Source organism: Maylandia zebra, linkage group LG23 (assembly GCF_041146795.1).
Source record: "Maylandia zebra isolate NMK-2024a linkage group LG23, Mzebra_GT3a, whole genome shotgun sequence".
Taxonomy (NCBI): domain Eukaryota; kingdom Metazoa; phylum Chordata; class Actinopteri; order Cichliformes; family Cichlidae; genus Maylandia; species Maylandia zebra.
The window spans coordinates 20876782-20895096 of NC_135188.1; the positions used below are offsets into that span (position 1 = coordinate 20876782).

Here is an 18315-nt window from a genome sequence, read left to right on the forward strand (position 1 = left end):
ATCTTTAAGTAGTGATATATTAAATCTCCAGTTTTTTCTTGGCGTAGTATTATTCTTGTGCATTAGTGTTAAAGATACAGGACCATGATCGCTGACAGCTATAGGGTGAATCTCAGTGTCTGAAATGTCGTTCAGCAGTGAGCTGCTGACCAAAAAATAATCCAGACGAGAGTAGGAGTGATGGACATGTGAGAAAAAAGTATATTCCTTACTGGTGGGGTGAAGGGAGCGCCATGCATCGCAAAGACCAAAGTCGCTCATATACTGTTTGATTATATTTGTGGACTGCCAATTACGCTGAGTTCCCGCTGTATTGAGCCTATCCATGTCTTCATTTAGTCCAAGGTTGAGGTCACCTCCAAGAACAAGTGTGCCATCTAAGTGTTCAGAGAGTGCACTGAAAAAACCGTGAAAGAATGAGGGATCATCAACATTTGGACCATATACACTTGCAATACATAGCTTTTTTATCACGTATAGATAGTTTAATGATTAAGAATCTGCCCTCTGGATCTATAACTGTATAGAGTACTGTGAAATTAATATTTTTATGTATTAAAATTGCTACTCCCCTTTGTCTAGAATTATAACAAGCTGAGAACACATTAGGAAACTCAGGTGTTTTAAGTTGTACTTGCATCTTATGCCATCAGCTTGTCCTAGGTCACAGTTTCCTTCCACATATAGCTTTGCAAAAACTGCATAAAAAGCACTTGCAGCAACAAAAACATAATATTCCAGAAACACGCTTTGCCGATCCGATCAGCTGTTTGTAACACTTCCTACGTCCATCAGCGCGAACTATCGCATGTCCGGCATGACCTGCCCGGAACCGGAAGTGACGTCATTTTGCGGAAATGTAGTTTTTTACCATCATGGCCTTATGAGCCTATACTTGTGTTTTTAAAAGTTATGTTTGACTTTATGACTTTCTGTGTCGTTTCTGGGATGCTGAGGACTCATATTGCACTGCTGGAAATAGTTTATTTTGATGCATATGCTGTTATTTTGCAAATTTGCACTATAATATATTTTTTCATTTTTCCTGCAGTATATGAAAATTGGTGTATCTCAAAAATAAAACTATGAAGACACTTAAAATAAATTTCCTTTGGTGGGAAACTAGTTTGTGCAACTTTTTTGTATTTACAGTTTTGAGGGATAAGCCTCTTAAATTTCTCTAACTAGAAATTTATGTTAAAAAATCAAAAACGATTTTCTATTTTTTTGTAGTTTATTGCACTTTTTTGCAATTTATGTAATTACTATGCACTTAATGCAGACATATTATTAAAATTTGGGCTATAATGTTTGTATTGATGTATAGCAACTTGAAATGCTCCAAAAAATGGCTCCACAGCACGTAAAAATATACTATAAGCTCTGGTGGACTTGGTTCTATGGTAGGTCTTAAAGGGTTAATCTACAGTTGATTAAAAACATTGAAATCCCACTTAGAGATTAGCTTGCTCCCTGCAGACTCTTTAAAATGAGTGCTATCATCTTCCATCTATCATCAGTGTAAAGACATTGATCTGTGGACACAGTGGATTCAAAACTTTATTTAAAACTGTAACTCTTGTTCAGTGATACTTTAACGTGCAGACTAGAGGAGGATCCAGGGACTGAACACCAACCACAGCAGCCTCATGTTCCACAATCGTCTTTGACTCATGCGTCTGCTGACATGTTTGAAAATGTTGTCCAGATGTGTTGAATTGGCTGAAAACAATGAATTGAATCTTACACTCAAAATGACACATTGTCAGCGAATGTATCTGCACACATTTCCTTCTTAAAATTTGATTAAGGAAACAGCTCAAATTAAACTACAGTGTTTTCTTTAATATGCAGTGACACCAGTGTAAATTCAAAGTGTCAGATTACAATATAAACAGATCATTTTGGAGGTTAAGTTGATTAACAGGAAAGTTGTGTTTTTTTAGTTTTATCTATTTATTTTAAACAATAAAACTCTGATCAGACATTTCCAGATAATCAAAAACAGATCAGTTCAGTTTTTGGACAAGTCCTGTGTCAGCTCCTTTCTGGGTCTTTCTTTCCTTTTTACAGTTTCACTTCATTTTCTTGAACTTGGGATCACATTACTGCCTCAGTCTGAAGCTCTGTAACACAGTAAGGAATCTTTCATTTTTTACCTGCAGAAACAGCAAAAAATTTGCTTCATAGTTCAAACTAACAGAGAAAAATCTGGAATTGGGAAGGTGTGAACAAAGGAAGCTGACCAACAATCCATCTGACATCTTGTGTGTGAGTGTGAACAGAAAGTCAGAATATGAACTCATACTATGGTCAAGATATTAGAGGTATTAAGTAATTTATTTTGAAACAGTTACTAAAATGTTATATTCTGTAACTTTCTCCTGTATGTTTCTAGTGCTGTCTTGAAGTATGTTTTTCAGTACTTCCTCATTTCACAGTTACTTCACCTACTTACAAACTCAGTTAATGTGTTCAATATTTATGTTTGAATGCTTAAATGTTCTTAAATGCCAAGTTCTTCCCCACTTTTAACTCTGCTGATCCTCTATGAATTATGGATCAGCTGAAATGTTTGAAAATGTTCAGATGTATTGACCTGACTGAATATTAATGAGCTGAAGCTTCCAGTCAGAGTGAATCAGTGTGTCAGTGAATGCATCGTGTGTGCTTCATGGCTCCATCTAGTGGACTGATAGTAGAAGTAGAGCCGCTGATGGCAGCTTCCTCTGCCTCACACTGCTGTCTGACTGCATTCAGCTGACACTGAGAGGAAGCAGAAAAGAAGCAGCTGATATTTGGACAGCACACATGATGGAAAGGAGGATTTCAGTTGATGTGCACATGCATGATTTGTGTTTCCTCGGAAGGTGAAGGTAGAAAGTGTGTGAGCTGATGTGGATGTGAATTCAGCAGCATGGATCAGTGTGAGGACAGAGAGGAGGGAGTCCCTCCCTCTAAAACCACTCTGTGTGGGGAACATGAGAGCCAGACCACAGCTCAGAGGTGAGATGACCATCTCTAACTGTCCATGACTCTTCTCCATGTCACAGCTCAGCACTCACATCACTGCTCCATCATTATTCACAGGAACCAACCTGGAGCTGAACCCAGCTGTGTGTCCTTAAAGAGTGACTGGTCAAAAGCGAATATTTTAGATTTTCAAAAAGCAGCATCAAATAATGCAGAGTAAGTGCTTCTCATTGTTTAGATTGGACTGAAAAACATCCCAGGGGACAAATTGTAATTCAGTTAAATTAAACAATAATTAATCAATTGAAGAAACTGTTAACTTTTTTTTTCTCTTTTTCTGTCGGGCTCCATTGCAGACCAGATTTTTCTGGAGCTGAACCCAGCTGTGTGTCCTTAAAAAGTGACTCGTCAATGTATATCCCTGTAGGTTTTAAGGAAGGACACCATTCGGCTGCAGAAAGGTAATATGTATCTAAATGTTGGAACTGACTTTATTTATTTAAACAGTTTGACTGAATAGTCTCTGACATGTTTAATGTCAGGTCAGATCTGTTTCACACACATTTCTATATTCATGTTTAAAGTGGTGTGCGATGGAGTTTGTTTTAAAAACACAGCAGTTAAAGTGTAAGGAACCAATGCTGTAGCAGAAGATGGTGGTCAAACTACAATATTCAGTTTAATATTTCAAAGTTCAACAATACTATGTACAATATAAACAAGTCATAATGAGGAGTTATAAAGTCTGATGGACACATACAGGAATGATTTCCTGTAGCATTCACTGGTGGAATGAGCTTTTTCCTGAATGTGCTTTCCAACATGAAATGGAAAGGATGTGAAAGATTGTCAATCACTCCCATTTGTGTCATCCTTTGTGAAATGCCTGCCAGAGAGTCAAGCTCCACACCCACGTTAGTGACCTTATGAATTAGTTTATTGTCTTTTGCTATCCACTAACCCCCGTCTACAGCCCCAGCACACAGCAGAATAGAGACTGGCACTGACCACAACAGACTCATAAGAAATCCTGAGCATCACCTAGCAAATGTCAAAGGACCTCAGTAATCTCAGAAAATAGAATGAAGAGTGTTTCTGTGTTTTTTTTTTGTTTTTTTTTAATGAAGTCCAGTTTATTGTCAGTCTGAACATGGCACTTGCCATCTTCCAATGACTGCACACAGACCCAATAGAAATAGTTCTCATTGGTTCTTCTGTTCCTCCTCATGTCCACACCCCAGTATTTAGTCTTTGCATTGAGTTGCAGATGGTTCTGCTCAGATCACACAAGTAAGTTACCCAGCTTCAAAAACAGTTTTAATGCTGACGTCTTTCAAACAAAATACAAAAGCAACACAGTGCTGGCAACAGGAATGCAAAAAATCTGAGTCACAGGGAAACCAGAAACCAAAGGAACACACAGCATGATTGGGGGGGGGCACAACAAACGAGGGTTTAAAGGTTTAAATACATAAGAGAAGATGAGGCCATATTGGAGACACTTGGGAAGAAACATACAACTAAATCTGAAAGAAGACAGATTGCCAAAATAAAACAGGAAGTAACAGTATACAGAACACAGAAATGCAGACTTTACACAGGGAATGAAAAGTAAACTAAAACAAACAATACAAATAAGCTAGGATAATAAATTGAACCCAGATAACTTTAACCACTTTAAAGATCGCCTGAGGAAATAAAACCAATAACAACAACAACAACAACAACAAGGAAACATTTCAAAAATGTACAAAACTTAAAAATACCACAAACTCACCAAGATAAATTCAGATTTATCTTGGGTGATTGGAAAATGTTTGACAGTAATAGCTAAAACAAATGTAAAAGGGAATTAGATCACGAGGAGACAAAGTTGTATGTTGAAAACATACATTAGACAGAAATATGCCTCTTCAAGACATTTATAACATGTTTAGAACATATTTAGAAGAAATGGTACAATAATTGACTACAAACATAGACATTTTCTGAGAACTGGAAGGTGAGCTGTGAAACCAGTTATACATACAGATAGAGAAGGGCTTTTATTTTAGCTGAAACTAATGGAAAGCTGTCAGGACAAAACTAAGCTTAGCTAACATTTTCAAACAGCTGCAGGCTGAGCTGCTGATTATCAATGGCATTATCAGGACTAGTAAAAATTTACGACTTAAGGGAATCATCTGATTCACTGCTCACATTCAGACCTCACTTCATGAGCGTTTAGCTTGTGGTTGACTCTGTATGAACAGACCTGATGTAAACTAATTCTTCATGATTCCTCCACAGAGTGGACCAGGAAAGCTCAGAGGTTGCCAGAGATCAGTCTGACTGGCAGAATCATGCACATCTGGACTCCATATTTAGGGTCTGTACAGGGTGTGAGGGTTACTCAGACCATGGCTCAGATTGGTGGGTGAATGGGATGTGGGGATGTGCCTGTGAAGGTTCTCAGTCATCCAGGTCATAGTAGTCTGAGGAGCTTGGAAAGAAAAGTGTCTGGATTTCTTTAAGTTGCTTGAAGATGTTTCACTTCTCATCCGAGAAGCTTTTTCAGTTCTAGGGCCAAATGGTGGAGAGTCCCAGATTGAAGCCCTCGAAAGAGTGAACTCTTTCCAGTGTTCACATTTTGGACAGAGTAGACAGATGATTTGAAAGCGGAGTGGAAGAAGTCATCTTTGTCCACTGTGAAAAACCATCTTTGAACAGTGGCGGTTGCATACGACACCAACTGTCTGCCATCTATAATTCAGTTTTGAGATCTCTTCCCATACACCTTAACGCCCACTCACATCCTGGGCCATCTGACCTCAGGAATCATTTGGTAGGGTGGGGCTGGTTTCACAATGAGCTCACCCAAAACTTTGGCTGATTGTGACTACACCCATTTTCACACCTTGACTCATGTGATTAGGTAGAGGATAATTAGGGAGTCCATTGTCCCTCTTGAGGGGATTCTCCCACAGGGCTTAAATCTGGGACTCTTCACCATTTGACCCTAGAACTGAAGGAGCTTCTTGGATGAGAGGTGAAATGTCTTCAAGCAACTTAAAGAAGTACAGACACTTTTTGTCTTTGGTGGCCAGATTGGAGGGCACTATGATAAAATCCAGTGAAGACTTTTGGCACTGGTTTTAAAAACACAGCACACTTTATATGCCTTGTTCTTATACACGCAAGGTGTCTCTGTTCACTTTAGCAAAATCCAGCACCAGTGTTGGGAAGGTTACTTTTAAAATGTATTCCACTACAGATTACAGAATACATGTCTCAAAATGTATTTTGTAACGTATTCCGTTACATTACTCAATGAGAGTAACGTATTCTGAATACTTTGGATTACTTCATATAGTATCATGCTTTTCACAACTACATGAATGTACTATTGCTGTGTGATTTATTACTTTTACTGAAGGTTATTTGCCATATCAATTCCAACTAGACTATATAATAGCTTACTTACAACTGGGCTCGTTAGGCCATCTTTTTGACTGCAGTCGTTATTATTGTATTTATATGCTTCCATCTCCTGTTTCTGGTTGGTGACAACTCGTACTTTTTGACTCTCCTTTTTCTCCCTCCCTCGCGCTCACAGACACGTAAGCGGTATGGCAGTCCATTCTCCCTATAGCACGGACTACACTGCCCATGAGGCTCCATTCTTTAGGGCTATGCCTGTAACACTCACAAAATAAAGAATGTATAGCCTAACATATGAAACAGGAAAAGACCGTTGTGTAATCCATTTATTTCGACAAAGTAACTGTATTCTGAATACCACCTTTTTAAATGGTAACTGTAACGGAATACAGTTACTCATATTTTGCATTTTAAATACAGTGGCTTGCAAAAGTATTCGGCCCCCTTGAACTTTTCCATATTTTGTCACATTACAGCCACAAATATGAATCAATTTTATTGGAATTCCACGTGAAAGACCAATACAAAGTGGTGCACACGTGAGAAGTGGAACGAAAATCATACATGATTCCAAACATTTTTTACAAATAAATAACTGCAAAGTGGGGTGTGTGTAATTATTCAGCCCCCTTTTGTCTGAGTGCAGTCAGTTGCCCATAGACATTGCCTGATGAGTGCTAATGACTAAATAGAGTTCACCCGTGTGTAATCTAATGTCAGTACAAATACAGCTGCTCTGTGACGGCCTCAGAGATTGTCTAAGAGAATATTGGGAGCAACAACACCATGAAGTCCAAAGAACACACCAGACAGGTCAGGGATAAAGATATTGAGAAATTTAAAGCAGGCTTAGGCTACAAAAAGGTTTCCCAATCCTTGAACATTCCACGGAGCACTGTTCAAGTGATCATTCAAAAATGGAAGGAGTATGGCACAACTGTAAACCTACCAAGACAAGGCTGTCAAAGGAGAGCGCTGATCAGAAATGCAGCCAAGAGGCCCATGGTGACTCTGGACGAGCTGCAGAGATCTACAGCTCAGGTGGGGGAATCTGTCCATAGGACAACGATTAGTCGTGCACTGCACAAAGTTGGCCTTTATGGAAGAGTGGCAAGAAGAAAGTCATTGTTAACAGAAAACCATAAGAAGTCCTGTTTGCAGTTTGCCACAAGCCATGTGGGGGGGACACAGCAAACATGTGGAAGAAGGTCAGATGAGACCAAAATGGAACTTTTTGGCCAAAATGCAAAACGCTATGTGTGGTGGAAAACTAACACTGCACATCACTCTGAACACACCATCCCCACTGTCAAATATGGTGGTGGCAGCATCATGCTCTGGGGGGGCTTCTCTTCAGCAGGGACAGGGAAGCTGGTCAGAGTTGATGGGAAGGTGGATGGAGCCAAATACAGGACAATCTTGGAATAAAACCTCTTGGAGTCTGCAAAAGACTTGAGACTGGGGCGGAGGTTCACCTTCCAGCAGGACAACGACCCTAAACATAAAGCCAGGGCAACAATGGAAAGGTTTAAAACAAAACACATCCATGTGTTAGAATGGCCCAATCAAAGTCCAGATCTAAATCCAATCGAGAATCTGTGGCAAGATCTGAAAACTGCTGTTCACAAACACTGTCCATCTAATCTGACTGAGCTGGAGCTGTTTTGCAAAGAAGAATGGGCAAAGATTTCAGTCTCTAGATGTGCAAAGCTGGTAGAGACATACCCTAAAAGACTGGCAGCTGTAATTGCAGCAAAAGGTGGTTCTACAAAGTATTGACTCAGGGGGCTGAATAATTACGCACACCCCACTTTGCAGTTATTTATTGTATTGATTTTCGTTCCACTTCTCACGTGTACACCACTTTGTATTGGTCTTTCACGTGGAATTCCAATAAAATTGATTCATGTTTGTGGCTGTAATGTGACAAAATGTGGAAAAGTTCAAGGGGGCCGAATACTTTTGCAAGCCACTGTATGTGACACTGGTACATGTATTCTGTTACTCCCCGACACTGTACAGCACTGGCATTAGTGCAGGAAAGTTATTCCACCTCAGTTCACAAAAGAAATTTAATGAATTTATTTAGAGCCCAACATGTCTGAGCTAGAGAAATGTGAAATTCAGCAGTTACTCAGAATATTCTGAGATGTAGTTGTGTTGCTTTAATTGCTTGACTTCACGTCTGGTTATGGATTTGTCCACAACCATACTTAAGATTGTAGGACACTGTGGCAGTGAAGGACCTGACGACAGCAGCATCGCAGCTTTAAACATCTTTCATTGTCTAGTTTTCCAGAGTGCAGCTTTCCAGCTGCTCTGCTTCTGTAGCACACACAACCCCCTTCTCAGGTCCCGACAACATCTTAAACAGGGGAGACATGATTATATGATGGGGTTAGGTGTGTGAGACAGCCTCCAATGACACTATACCCTGAACCCACCCACCCTGCAGCTAGCCACAAACCAGAAACCGCCACAGGCACCAATAAAGCTTATGGAAAAGTTATTACTGTCACGGCTGACACAACACAACCAGTGTCCTGTACACGCACCACAGAGTCCAATTTGCTCACTGTGATGTTTTTCACTGCCCGTCTGTGGTCAGCAGTCCCAACTGAAGCCACAGGAGTGAGTTGAGGAGTTGTGTGATGATGACGGTGGGGGCACCATCTTTTCCGGGATGAAGTGTCGGGTGGTGTAGCAGTGACCAGCGACGGGGAAACTGCCCGTTGGTGCTGGGAATACCAAGTGGCAAGAGTCTTTAGGAAGGCCACAGAATCCTCTTTGCCTGGGCCATCCATGCCAAACAGTTCAAACTTGAAGGTCGCTCTTAAATCCTTAATAATACAAACCAGCTCCCTGACATCCAGGAAGTTCTGAGGAAAAACAGTGGAAGACAGGAAGGCATCCAAGAAGACGACTTGAATGGGTTTCTTTGGAGTGTCCGAGGCGTGGATGACTGCCCGGCAGTAATCCCATAGCTGTGTGAGCAATTTTCTCCTCTGTGAAAGAGCCTGAGTCTGCTGGGTCCAGACTCAGGTTGGTTTGTATTGTCACGGCTGCCGGGTGGTGTTTGTGGAAAAGGATCCAAAATGCAGTCTAAGGCTGTGATGCAAGTGACTGTTTATTTACAGAGTGACATAAACAGAAAATGATGAGCAAAAACCTAGACTGGGGGAAACTAATGACAAACCCAAAATACATGACACACACTGAGTACAGACCGACACCCACTATATATACACACACAAGGTAATTAGGAAATGACACACAGGAGGGAAGCATAGCTGATCCTAATTCACATGATGACAGGGAAACGCAAGCTGAACACAGTGATGTCACATATGGATCTACAAAATAAAACAGGAAGTTCCCAGGCAGTTTAACAGAATACAAAATCAGAATGAAACTAGAACATGAGAAAATAATAATAATCATAATAATAATCACAAAACGCTGGGTCCCTGACCCAGGACCATGACAATTAGTATTTCACTGGTGTGACTTCTGAAAGTCACAGCATTTTTCAACAGCAAAGGAAAGGAAATGGAAACATCTGAGGGTATTTTAATTTGTTGATTTTTAAAAATATTACTTAAGAGATTTCCTACTACTAGGATGTAAAATCAAATTACGAGAAAGAGTAGTGATCATGAAGGGAAATTCTGATTGCATTTTATATGTTGTATAGTTCAAATTATATTATAGTTTTAGTTAGCAACCTGTTGTCTTAGAATGGAGTAGTATATGATGAAACCAACACCCCATTATTTAGGCATTAATTTAAGTTTGAGAGACACCAAAATATGATATTTGTATTGGAAACATTCTGGCTGAAGTCCAGTGTATCCAACATTGATCTGATGTTTCACTTCATGATTTCACACTGATTGAATCATTCATATTCTATTCTATTCCAGCTGCTGGAGGAAAACATTGTTAATTTTGTAAAGAATGAGCTGAAGAAGATTCTGAACATTCTGGGTCCAGATTACCCAGAATGCTTAGAAAGTCATGGGGAGGATGAAGAGTTGTTGAAGGCTGAGAATGAAAAGCAGATGAACAGCAGCAGAGAAGCATTTGTGAAGCTCACTCTGCACTTCTTGAGGATGATGAAGCAAGCGCAGCTGGCTGATCATCTGGAGAGCAGTAAGAGGGTTACTCTAAATATTTAAAATGGTAGTAGAATAACATTACTTTTGCGATCTCATATTATATATCTACTTCTGAAAGCAGAACTTGTTGATGTTTTTATTTTAAGGCTATATCCTGTCTGTGTTCTTTAAGAAATTCCCAGCATATGCCGGAATAAACTTAAATGTGCTTTAAAGAAGAAGGTCCAGTGTGTGTTTGAGGGGATCGCTAAAGCAGGAAACCCAACCCTTCTGAATCAGATCTACACAGAGCTCTACATCACAGAGGGAGAGACTGCAGAAGTCAATGAACATGAGGTCAGACAGATTGAAACAGCATTCAGGAAACCAGACAGACCAGAAACATCAATAACACAAGAAGACATCTTTAATGCCTCACCTGGAAGAGATGAACCAATAAGAACAGTGCTGACAAAGGGAGTGGCTGGCATTGGGAAAACAGTCTTAACACAGAAGTTCACTCTGGACTGGGCTGAAGGCAAAGCCAACCAGGACATCCAGTTCATATTTCCATTCACTTTCAGAGAGCTGAATGTGCTGAAAGAGAAAAAGTTCAGCTTGGTGGAACTTGTTCATCACTTCTTTATTGAAACCAAACAAGCAGGAATCTCCAGCTTTGAAGACTTCCAGGTTGTGTTCATCTTTGATGGTCTGGATGAGTGTCGACTTCCTCTGGACTTCCGCAAAACTAGAATCCTAACTGATCCTAAAAAGTCCACCTCAGTGGATGTGCTGTTGATTAACCTCATCAAGGGGAAACTGCTTCCTTCTTCTCGCCTCTGGATAACCACACGACCTGCAGCAGCCAGTCAGATCCCTGCTGAGTGTATTGACATGGTGACAGAGGTCAGAGGGTTCACTGACCCACAGAAGGAGGAGTACTTCAGGAAGAGATTCAGTGATAAGAAACTAGCTAGCAAAATAATCTCCCACATCGAGACATCACGAAGCCTCCACATCATGTGCCACATCCCAGTCTTCTGCTGGATTACTGCAACAGTTCTGGAGGATGTTCTAAAAACCATAGAGGGAGGAGAGCTGCCCAAGACCCTGACTGAGATGTACATCCACTTCCTGGTGGTTCAGGCCAAAGTGAAGAAGGTCAAGTATGACGAAGGAGTTGAGACAGATCCACACTGGAGTCCAGAGAGCAGGAAGATGATTGAGTCTCTGGGAAAACTAGCTATTGATCAGCTGCAGAAAGACAACCTGATCTTCTATGAATCAGACCTGACAGAGTGTGGCATCGATATCAGAGCAGCCTCAGTGTACTCAGGAGTGTTCACACAGATCTTTAAAGAGGAGAGAGGACTGTACCAGGACAAGGTGTTCTGCTTTGTCCATCTGAGTGTTCAGGAGTTTCTGGCTGCTCTTCATGTCCATCTGACCTTCATCAACTCTGGAGTCAATCTGCTGGAAGAACAACAAAAAAACACCCAGACAGAGAATCACTTCTATCAGTGCGCTGTGAACAAGGCCTTGCAAAGCACTTCAGGACACCTGGATTTATTTCTGCGTTTCCTCCTGGGTCTTTCAGTGCAGACAAATCAGAATCTCCTACAAGGTCTCCTGAAACAGACAAGAATTAGTCCCCAGACAAATCAGGAAACAATTAATTACATCAAGAAGAAGCTCAGTGAGAGTCTGTCTGCAGAGCAAAAGATTAACCTGTTCCACTGTTTACATGAACTGAATGATCGTTCTCTAGTGGAGGAGATCCAAAGGTCCCTGAATTCAGGAAGTCTCTCTACGAATGAATTGTCTCCTGCTCAAGGGTCAGCTCTGGTTTTTATCCTACTGTCATCTGATGACCTGGATGTATTTGACCTGAAGAAATACTCTGCTTCAGAGCAGGCTCTTCTGAGGCTGCTGCCCGTTGTCAAAGCTTCTGAAAAAGCTCTGTAAGTTTTAAACTGTTTTGCTTTAAATACACTGCTATATATTCACTAGCAAAGAAAAAACAATATCTCAAGATTCTTTTGATGTCTCACCAGACTTAGTGGCTGCAACCTCTCAGAGAGAAGCTGTGAAGCTCTTTGCTCAATACTCAGCTCCCAGTCCTCTAGTCTGAGAGATCTGGACCTGAGTAACAATGACTTGAAGGATTCAGGAGTGGAAGTGCTGTGCCGAGGACTGGAATCTCCACATTGTGAACTGGAAACACTCCGGTCAGGGTTCTAAAATGTTTTAATTATGGTGATTTAAAATCTGGTTTGCATTGAGTCAGGCTATGAGGGAATGTGTCTACTGGAATTTATCAAAGTATTTATTATTATTACTTCTGTAAAGTAGAACCTTCAGTGTTTTTATTATTATTATTATTATTATTATTATTATTATTATTATTATTATTATTATTAATAATAATAATAATAATAATAATAACAATTTATTTTCATTTGTTTTATTATTTTATTTTCACTACTTTGCTTTGGCTTAAAATATTTCAAGGATTAGATGTTTTGTGGGTAAATTTGCTCCAATTTTTTTTTATAAATAATCTTGTAAATTAACTTAGTGTCTTTATCTGGTCAACATTCTAGTCTTTGCATAAATTTATTTATGACCAAATGCCTGCAAACTAATAACAGTCCCACTAGCCTTAGTTCTACTTTATGTAGGTTTTGCTAACTGTAGACTTTAGTTTTTAAGTGCTAAATCCTACTTCATTACAAAATAATGTTAGTCAACTGCATCACACTTCTCTATGAGTATGTCATGTTTCTGCAGCCTGTCAGGATGTATGATCACAGAAGAAGGTTGCTCTTTGCTGACAAAAGCTCTGAGCTCCCCTTCCTCACGTCTTAAAGAGCTGAACCTGAGCTACAATCATCCTGGAGATGCAGGAGTGACTCTGCTTGAGAAATTGAGTCAGGAAACTCTCAGGTATGGAGAGACTTGTTTGTAGCCAAAGATTATGTCTAATAGAGGAGATTTTTTTTCTTTGCTAAATCTCTCTCTCTCTCTCTCTCTCTCTCTCTCTCTCTCTCTCTCTCTCTCTCTCTCTATATATATATATATATATATATATATATATATATCCTTTAATTATACTTTAAGTGTTTAAGTAATTGGTTAGTCTGTATTGTTCTTCACAATCCGTATTGCTCTCTTTCCTTTGTTTTGCTTAACTCCTGTTTCTCTGATTGGTGTTTCCTTTCTTTCTCCACAGTCAGTCTTGTTCTCATGACTGCTTCTCCCAGTGCCATACCTTTGAGTCTTAGTGTTTGTGTTCATAGTTATCATACTTCCTGTTTTATTTTGACTGTTTATTTTTGTTTCACCTGCTCTGTTGTTCCAGCTGTGTTCTCCCCTGTTTTCCATCCGCTATCCTCTGTGTACTTATGTCCTCTGTCTTCCTCTGCTTGGTGTCACGTTGGCCCCATTGCTCTGTATTTCCATGTCCTTCTTGTTTCCCTCTTTTGATTTTATCTCCTAAACTCAGAAAAAGAGCACTATTGAACACTAACTTTATTTTGGCAGATATCAGAAAGCAAAAGTTCATTACACGCAGTGAGAAAAAAGTAAATGTGGAAAATATTATAGGCGGGAGTTTTCTTCTAACATGTGATACTAATAAATGGGACATGTGGATTATTTCTACTGACTGAAGCACCTCCCTAAAAGTAATGAGTCGGGGAACTAAAGGGTCATACAAATTTATCTTTACATGAAATGCTCTTCAATACACAAATGGATTAAAGTGTATATCTGAAAATCTTGGCTCTTCCTTTATCAGTGTCTAACAGTATGAGAGCGATGTAATGTCCATGTGTGCATGCTGAAAGAGACTGTGCTGGTCTGACCCCCCTCCTCCTTTCAGGGTCATTCTGGAGCCTGCTGGAGTCCGATGGTTGACACCAGGTCTGAGGAAGTGTAAGTGTGTTTTTAATGTGATTCATGAAAGCAAAGCAGCACACATTCAACCATCTTCAAACTGTCACATCACTCATTCACATCTGTCACCATCAAATTGTCAATCAATGAACAGATGATGGATCAATAATTCCAGCTGGACTTTGTTTGTTCTCTCCATCAGATTCCTGTCAACTCACAATCGACACAAACACAGTAAACAGAAAACTCAAACTGTCTGATAACAACAGGAGGGTGACACGTGTGGAGGAGGATCAGTCATATCCTGATCATCCAGACAGATTTGATGGTGATTGTCAGCTTCTATGTAAAGATGGTCTCATCAGTTGCTGTTATTGGGAGGTTGAGTGGAAAGGAGAGGTTTATATATCGGTGAGTTACAGAAGAATTTCAAAAAACGGAGACAGCCATGCCTTTGTCTTTGGAAGGAATGATCAGTCCTGGTCTCTGTTCTGCTCTGATGTTAAGGGTTACTCTGTCTTACACAGTAACACAGAAATATATCTGCAATCCTCCTCCTCTGTCTCTAACAGAGTAGCAGTGCATGTGGATCATCCTGCTGGCACTCTGTCCTTCTACCGAGTTTCCTCTGACACTCTGATTCACCTCCACACCTTCAACACCACATTCACTGAACCTCTTTATCCTGGATTTACAGTCTGGTTTCCTGGTTCCTCAGTGTGTCTGTGCCGAGTTGAGTGTACAGAGTGTCCTCCTGTTAGAGAAACACTTTGACTGTTAAACAGATAGTTCAGTCTGTACATGTCTGTCTCTTTCAATCAGAAACACAGTTTCAGATAATCAGTCAGTTATAAATATTCTAAATGATTCCTTGTAAACATCTTCCTCTTCAGCCCTTTAAAGGTGGAAGCTACAATTATTTCAGGATCCACATGGTTTTTTTTCTGTTTTTTTACACTCAAAGCTTCACATTGAATATTGGTATATTGTTATTGGTAGGTTTACGACACCAACTGTCTGCCATCTATAATCCAGTTTTGAGCCCACTCAAATCCTGGGCCATCTGACCTCAGGAAATGTGTTTTGAGTTATGTTCAAAAAAGATCTGGAATTAAAACAGGACTACAATAGTTAATTCACAGTAAATTCAGGACTACTTTAGGCCACCATTTCCCACCAATTTACTCAGAACCAGAATCTTTTTTTTTCAAATTGTAAAACATCAAATCAGACTAAATGTTTATTTTTTTGATTGAAAAATATAAAAAAACATATTTGTTAAATTTAAGAGTAAAGAGAGAAATTGTATGTATTTCGTAATTGCAAATGGCACCAAATTGTATTCAAAATTGAGCCACACTCACGGAGGTCCACAATTCTTTTCCTGGTGTTTTGGTTCATGTGGCTCTGTGTTTTGGGGGTGCCTTATATGGATCCACAGGTGTGCCACCAATTTAATCACATGGCCTCTACTAACCTATCAGAAGCTTCTTAAACTCTTATTAACTCTTATTAATTAACAATAAACTTAGTGTATATGTACTCCTAAAGTTGATGAAAGTGATAAAAAATAGACAGCTCTCTCTTTTTATTCTGACATTTAACTAATTCAAAAGATGCTTCAACATTTATTTATCTAAAACAAAACAAGTTAACTCTAAATTGATGTTTAACAGTAAATAAAAAGTTCTTGTTTTTCCCTAAAGTGTATGTAAATATCTGGTTTCAACTGTGAACATACTGCTGTGTATTGAAATTCCTCTTGTTTTGCATAGAAATATAGAAATATTGAAAAACATACAAAGCATAATATATAAAATAACATCTACCTGAGTTTTTTCTTTGAAAGGAGCTCCTTATGGCCATTGTTGTGTTCATCAGTACATAACTGAAACCGATTTAGAGGGCTTTATTTAGCCATAGAGGGTAACAACTGAAAATATGAAATAAACACACATTTAAGCTAAGACCAGTGTTGGGTGTAATGTGTTACTAAGTAACGCGTTACTGTAATTAAATTACTTTTCCACTGAAAAAGCAGAGTAACTAATTACTGTTCATTTTTAGGTATTTTAATTACAGTTACTTACAATGTACTTGCGTTACATTGTAAAATAATTAAACTCGCTGAATATCATTATTTAATTTCAATAATTTGTCTTCTAAACGTAGAAGTAAACTCTGCCGCTTTAACATCGCTGTAGTGCAGCTGCACGTCATTTTGCACCAGTTTGCTGCATAGTCGTATTCTAAAGCGGAAGATGTCGGACTTGGCTGAAGCAAGTGGCTGTTTTATGAAATGGACATATTTCCGTCTCTTCACTTTTCTGAAACAAGCAGACAAGAATATTACAGTAATATGTAAGCTATGTGCTGGGGAGAAAAAACTATCGGCCGCTGTTAATAGCACGAGTAATCTACTGAAGCGCCTGACACGAGAGCATAGACGAACACTTCTGAGTGATCCTTGTTCATCATCCATGGATAACAACGCGGTTGATTTTACTTAAGCAGCACAAAAAGCATCTGAAGGTGAGCTTAAAAAAATGATTGCAGGCTAAATTGTGGAAGAGATGCTACCGCTGCGTACTGTAGAGTCTCTGTCTTTATAAAAAGTTATTTATTATTTAAAGAGTTTAATGTCTATTGTTTGCCCACTCATTGTATATAGCTATTTTAAGAAGTATTTAGTTAAATTACTTATTTAGTAATTAAGTTACTTTTCTGACACAGTAATTAGATAAGTATTTTAAATACAATATTGACTAAGTAATTAGTAATTAGTAATTAGTAATTAATTACTTTTTTAAAGTAACTTACCCAACACTGGCTAAGACTCTCTAAAAAAAACAGCATTGTTGTTCGGCTTTTCATTTCGCCATTTGTTGGTTCACTCGAAGAGCAAGTAGCGGGGGTCTAAGTGTTAATATGGGTCAAGTAACCAGTTTGATATCAATCTTTTGTGATACACCATCATATTTACATTGTAAAAGTACAAATGATTTGCTTTGGTACTTGGTCAAACTTAAGCTCTCCTCTGTCTGCCTGGCTGCACTTCTCCTACAGCAAACTCACAGGCAGCAGCTTCTCCCCCCTCCCTTACATGCGTAAGTGCTGTGCTCAGTCACCTAGTGCCTGAGCTCGGATCATACCAAAATTAGGGGGAATTTACGACTGTGCGCTATGTGCTTCGAATATTGTGTGTATAGGTTTTGTTTTATACAGTTGTCAGTCAGGCATCTAACTATGAAACAAATTACACTCCAAAAGGCTTCTGAAAAAATGACCCGGGCTTAAGCCCAGCAAGCCACCCTCCCGCTCCACCGATGGCTTCATTAAATATACTTCTTTATTTTCTGTGATATATAATTGATTTGATGGGTAATTGTGATGTTAAATATTTAGATACGGTTAACTTTGGAGTTATGTTGGGAAAATATCACATACCTGTAATGAACTCCTTGTGTTTATGTAACATTTGGTCTTTATTTAGTTCAAGCCACTGAAAACTGTGGAAACAGTAAATAAAAGTCTGAATGACATTCATGTTTTAAATCTTTGCTTTTCATTTCTGCCATTGTTAAAGAAGCTATACTCTTCTGTCCCCATCTCATTTCAAAGCATTACTTGTGTTTATAAGATAAACTACATGATGTCAGTGTAGCCAGATGGGCTACTCTCCATCCCTGGCTCATTCACTCTCTCTCGCTCTCTTTCTCCCTCTTCCTCTCTCTTCCTCTCTCTCTCACTGCTAGTCAGGTTGTGTTGAGTGGAAACACACCTATAGTTTAATTGCATTCTTGGCGTTCTCGACAAAATACACACTTAAAGTAGAAATTTTAATTGAAATTAAATGTTAGTAGTACACTTATCATGAACAACCAAAACCAGTGACAAGTGAACTCAATTGCAGAATCCAAACACGAAC

At 39.2% G+C, this 18315-nt stretch overlaps 1 protein-coding gene across 2 annotated transcripts; it reads left to right on the forward strand.

Annotated features, from left to right (window-relative positions):
* The first annotated feature begins 2117 nt into the window (after window positions 1-2117).
* LOC101475495 (protein NLRC3-like) lies at window positions 2118-17929 on the forward strand. Of its 2 annotated transcripts, XM_023152859.3 has the most exons (11): window positions 2118-3006; window positions 3091-3189; window positions 3330-3434; window positions 5263-5341; window positions 10317-10545; window positions 10684-12451; window positions 12545-12718; window positions 13281-13436; window positions 14374-14426; window positions 14590-14798; window positions 14960-15144. In XM_023152859.3, the coding sequence occupies exons 1-11, from the start codon at window positions 2918-2920 to the stop codon at window positions 15017-15019; spliced, it is 3021 nt and encodes a 1006-aa protein (XP_023008627.3). In that variant the 5' UTR covers window positions 2118-2917; the 3' UTR covers window positions 15020-15144. The 2 variants fall into 2 exon arrangements, with proteins under 2 accessions (XP_023008627.3, XP_076736841.1); XM_076880726.1 differs by lacking the exons at window positions 2118-3006; window positions 3091-3189; window positions 5263-5341 and having other exon boundaries at window positions 3352-3434; window positions 14590-17929.
* The last annotated feature ends 386 nt before the right edge of the window (window positions 17930-18315 follow it).